The following is a 4,290-nucleotide window of genomic DNA, read 5'->3' as shown; positions in this document are numbered from 1 at the left end:
GTTAAGCCCAACAAAGCTTCAGGCTCGTTGTAGAGGTCCAGTCATGCAACATCTTAACAAATGCCAGCATTCAAAAAGTCCTGCTGGACCAAGCAGACATGTCAGTAAAATAAACTTACAGGATACAACAGTGAGACTGAACTTGGATAAGATGCAACGTTATTTATTAAAACCATTGAAGTACAGCGCCTGGCATCACTTCATGGTCTCAGCACCTAGAAGATAAACAGTAGATTATTAACAAGCAAACATGAAGACAGGCTGCCCAATTCTGATTACTACCCAATTTTCAAGAGCAGAGTGGCAAAAAGATCAATAAGCTGCCCGTGTAAACCTAACAGGCTAAGTAGCATAAAAATAAACACCAATCACCTCAACTGGTGGTTACAGCTCTCACTTAGTCATGTTCTGGGCTCCCATCTAGTAGAGTGTGAGACTTGGACAGAGGGAGTGCTGGGACCCTCCTGTTTGGCAGGTAGAGTGTGGTTTTGGAGTGGCTAGTGGAGGCACTACGCCCACTATGAATACTGTCTTTGAGCCGACGGATATGACTGCCACCGTAGCGTGCTGGGATGTTGTAGACCAAAACAAGGCTTTGAGGTGTGGTGGTGCTGCTCTGGGTAGGTCCTCTGGCATAGCTAGGGATTGACTTCACAGCATTCGGAGTATTGCTGCGCTGATAGCTTTGCCTGGGGGCAGGTTTAGAAGTGCTTGGTTTCTGGATATCAGTTGAAGAACTGCCAACCTGGGCAGAACTGTAGAGGATGGAGACTTACCCACTACTTGCAACATTACTAGGCTGGTAGTCCCCCATCTGACCAGAGACATGCCTGTGGTTGCTGTCGGGCAGGTGTAGTGCTGCTTGGCTTCTGGTTGGCGGCAAGGACATTCTGGCTGTAGATTGAAGCACTGCCACCCTGGTTAGAACTGGAAAGGATGGAGATTTGCCCACTACTGACAACATAACTAGGCTGGTAGTCCCCCACCTGACCAGAGACATGCCTGTGGTTGCTGTCGGCAGGTGTAGTGCTGCTTTGCTTCTGGTTGGCGGCAAGGACATTCTGGCTGTAGATTGAAGCACTGCCACCCTGGTTAGAACTGGAAAGGATGGAGATTGGCCCACTACTGACAACATAACTAGGCTGGTAGTCCCCCACCTGACCAGAGACATGCCTGTGGTTGCTGTCGGCAGGTGTAGTGCTGCTTGGCTTCTGGTTGGCGGCAAGGACATTCTGGCTGTAGATTGAAGCACTGCCACCCTGGTTAGTACTGGAAAGGATGGAGATTTGCCCACTACTGACAACATAACTAGGCTGGTAGTCCCCCACCTGACCAGAGACATGCCTGTGGTTGCTGTCGGCAGGTGTAGTGCTGCTTGGCTTCTGGTTGGCGGCAAGGACATTCTGGCTGTAGATTGAAGCACTGCCACCCTGGTTAGAACTGGAAAGGATGGAGATTGGCCCACTACTGACAACATAACAAGGCTGGTAGTCCCCCACCTGACCAGAGACATGCCTGTGGTTGCTGTCGGCAGGTGTAGTGCTGCTTGGCTTCTGGTTGGCGGCAAGGACATTCTGGCTGTAGATTGAAGCACTGCCACCCTGGTTAGTACTGGAAAGGATGGAGATTTGCCCACTACTGACAACATAACTAGGCTGGTAGTCCCCCACCTGACCAGAGACATGCCTGTGGTTGCTGTCGGCAGGTGTAGTGCTGCTTGGCTTCTGGTTGGCGGCAAGGACATTCTGGCTGTAGATTGAAGCACTGCCACCCTGGTTAGAGGTAAATATGCTCTGGCGTGGTGTTGCACCAAGGGTAGAGCCAGGCGTGTAGGTTCCATAGGAGTTTTTACTAGGCGTAGAACTCTGGGTGAAGAGACTGGAGCTAGACCCCAGGCTAAGTATAGGGATGCTGCTGCTTTTGGAGGCACCATCTATACTCTTGGCATATTGACTAGAAGTTGAACCACTACTGGCGGAGGCATATCTACTCTGGTATGGCTTGACATATTGAGAGAAGCTGGGCTTGTACGCATTTGTTGCACTCCCACCTTCAGTAGACCCAAAATGCAGAGGACCTGGTCTAAATGAAGTTCCTGAAGAACCACGTGAGGGAGCTTGAAGGTAAGGGGTGGAAGCCATTTCCCTTACGGACTGGTAGATTCCACTTTGTGCCACAGAATTCTGGGGGGTTGCTTTGAATAAATGGCTTCCCAGGAAATTCTGAACAGATCCAGAGTTGCTTGAACGAGGCTGTAATGGAAAGGTTTTTGCTTCCCAACTTGAAACCATCTTCACTGCACTAGGGCTGGTGACACTTTGGCCTGAGGTTATACTGGCACGGGTGTGACGCTTGTTGTGGCTGACAGAGGTTCTACTGGCTATAGAGCCAGAGAGGCCTAACATTCTTGGGGCAGGCTGGATAGAGCTTGAAGCAGAGCCTCTGCGGGATAGTTCCTGGTTATGGGTGTTGGGGCCAGTCTCTCTGGGAGTAGCATCACTCTGGACAGATCTTGAAGTACTAAAAGTTGGTTTGATTGGATCCTGAGGATAGCCATCACCTGGTTGTTTCTGTTCATCTTCCACTTGGGAAGAGCCAGAATACATGTAGCCTCTTAATCTCTGGGCATCTAAACAGATTAAGGGAATTATGAGTCGCCGCAATTTTAAGGCTGGTCTTCAACAAAACACAATGTATTGTTTATGCCTTACCATGTGGAGCACAAGCAGATCTTAAATGTTCTGAGAATATGGAGCAAAGCAACACGATCCTGTAAAGAAAATAAATTCAGTGCCTGTGCAACCTAACTGAAATTTAACAACATCAAAAGGTCAAGCAGGACCCATGTAGTAGATCAACAACACATTGTTCAAAGACTCTTACCACAAATTAATTCCAAAAGCCATATCTAAGTACCAACAGACAAGCCACCACTATAGTTGCCAAGTTGAACCCTTAAGCCCACTGTGATTTACTGCCTTGCTTAGTTGCCATACTAGCTGGGAGTATATTTATTGCCTGAACCTGTAATTGCCATTCAATCACTGGCTCATTGATTGATCACGTTCAGCTTTATGTCTTTGTTGAGAGAACAGATTTGAAATCAATCAAGGATGGAGGAAGGAAGAAGTTAAGGGGAGAATTGCTTACTCCTCACGTTCTCTCTCCTCACCTCCTTCTCAAAACCCATTGAAGAAGCAGATCAGAGGGGCGGGAACTCTGGCTTTCTCATCCAATGGGTTTTGAGAAGGAGACAAGGAGAGAGGACTCGAAGAGTAAGCAATTGAGATCTTCCCAATCAGAGAGTTAAGAAATTCATCCAAACAAGAGGTCTATCGTTATGACATCACAATGACATGCAGCTGAACATGATCAATCAAGCAAACAGTGATGACGACTGCATTTTCATACAGGCAAACTAATTAAGATTTTTTTCCCACGCTAGTTGGTCTTTTTCAGAACTATTTTTCAGAGCTGATCTGATGGTCAAAAGACCAATTAGTGAAGAAAAAAAATCAGAATTGGACTGTGTGTCTAAACACAGCCAAACATACACCCAACTGATATACCAACTACACAAGGTAGTAAGGATGTGTTTCAACAAGCAGCCCAATTTAGATTTTTTTTCCCACCACTAGTCGGCCTTTCCACCAATCACATTGGATCTTTTCACATCAGATCTTTCTCAGAGCTGATCATATTGGTCAAAAGACCAATTAGTTTATTAAAAGAAAATCTGATTTGGGCTGCCTGTCTAACCACAGCCCAAGTCACAGCGCAAGCGGGCCTAAATTTGCTAGCTGGCAGCAATTGCATTTTTTAGTCTGTGCGTGCTGTGGTACTTAAATGCCCACACCAGCAGAAATTGTGGATTTTATTTGAATGTTACAACCCACCAGCATGGCATTGTTTATTAATCAGAAACAGCTGCAAAGTTATTCCATGGAGCAATTTAAAATAGGGTGTGCAAACTTATGATTTTGGACCTTCACTTTTTTTTTTACCAGAAAATTATCTTTATTCTTTTCACTTTTTTAGCTAGTCTGTACTCAAAAATAAATTAACATAATAGATAATTATATATATATACATATATATATATATATACATATACATACACATATTTGTATATACATATATACGGCATTGCATCTCAGTGCAATAGGATGTATCACATCTGGCCGTGATTGGGAGACCCATAGGGAGACCCACAATTGGCCCACATTAAATGCACTATGCATTATGTGGGTTGAATGCTGTAATAACACAGAATAAAACAATTCATAAAAG

At 45.5% G+C, this 4,290-nt stretch overlaps 1 protein-coding gene across 1 annotated transcript; it reads right to left on the bottom strand.

Moving 5' to 3' along the window:
* Nucleotides 1–489: 489 nt before the first annotated feature.
* LOC135572447 (uncharacterized) lies at nt 490–2,998 on the bottom strand. Its single transcript, XM_065020433.1, has 3 exons — nt 2,884–2,998; nt 2,712–2,770; nt 490–2,629 (listed from the first exon to the last, which is right to left on the bottom strand). Exons 1-3 carry the CDS (start codon nt 2,904–2,906, stop codon nt 795–797), a joined length of 1,917 nt encoding a protein of 638 aa, XP_064876505.1. The 5' UTR covers nt 2,907–2,998; the 3' UTR covers nt 490–794.
* Between the last annotated feature and the right edge of the window lie 1,292 nt (nt 2,999–4,290).

Source organism: Oncorhynchus nerka, linkage group LG7, assembly GCF_034236695.1.
Source record: "Oncorhynchus nerka isolate Pitt River linkage group LG7, Oner_Uvic_2.0, whole genome shotgun sequence".
Lineage (NCBI taxonomy): Eukaryota > Metazoa > Chordata > Actinopteri > Salmoniformes > Salmonidae > Oncorhynchus > Oncorhynchus nerka.
This window is presented reverse-complemented; position numbering and strand designations above follow the sequence as displayed.

Excerpts from the sequence above, each read along its gene's own strand:
- LOC135572447 (XM_065020433.1), bottom strand. The coding sequence starts at position 2,906 with ATGGCTTTTGGAATTAATTTGTG. Across the intron at positions 2,771-2,883 it reads GCTTTTGGAATTAATTTGTG|GATCGTGTTGCTTTGCTCCA; the intron begins GTAAGAGTCTTT and ends TTTTCTTTACAG. Across the intron at positions 2,630-2,711 it reads ATCTGCTTGTGCTCCACATG|ATGCCCAGAGATTAAGAGGC; the intron begins GTAAGGCATAAA and ends TAATCTGTTTAG.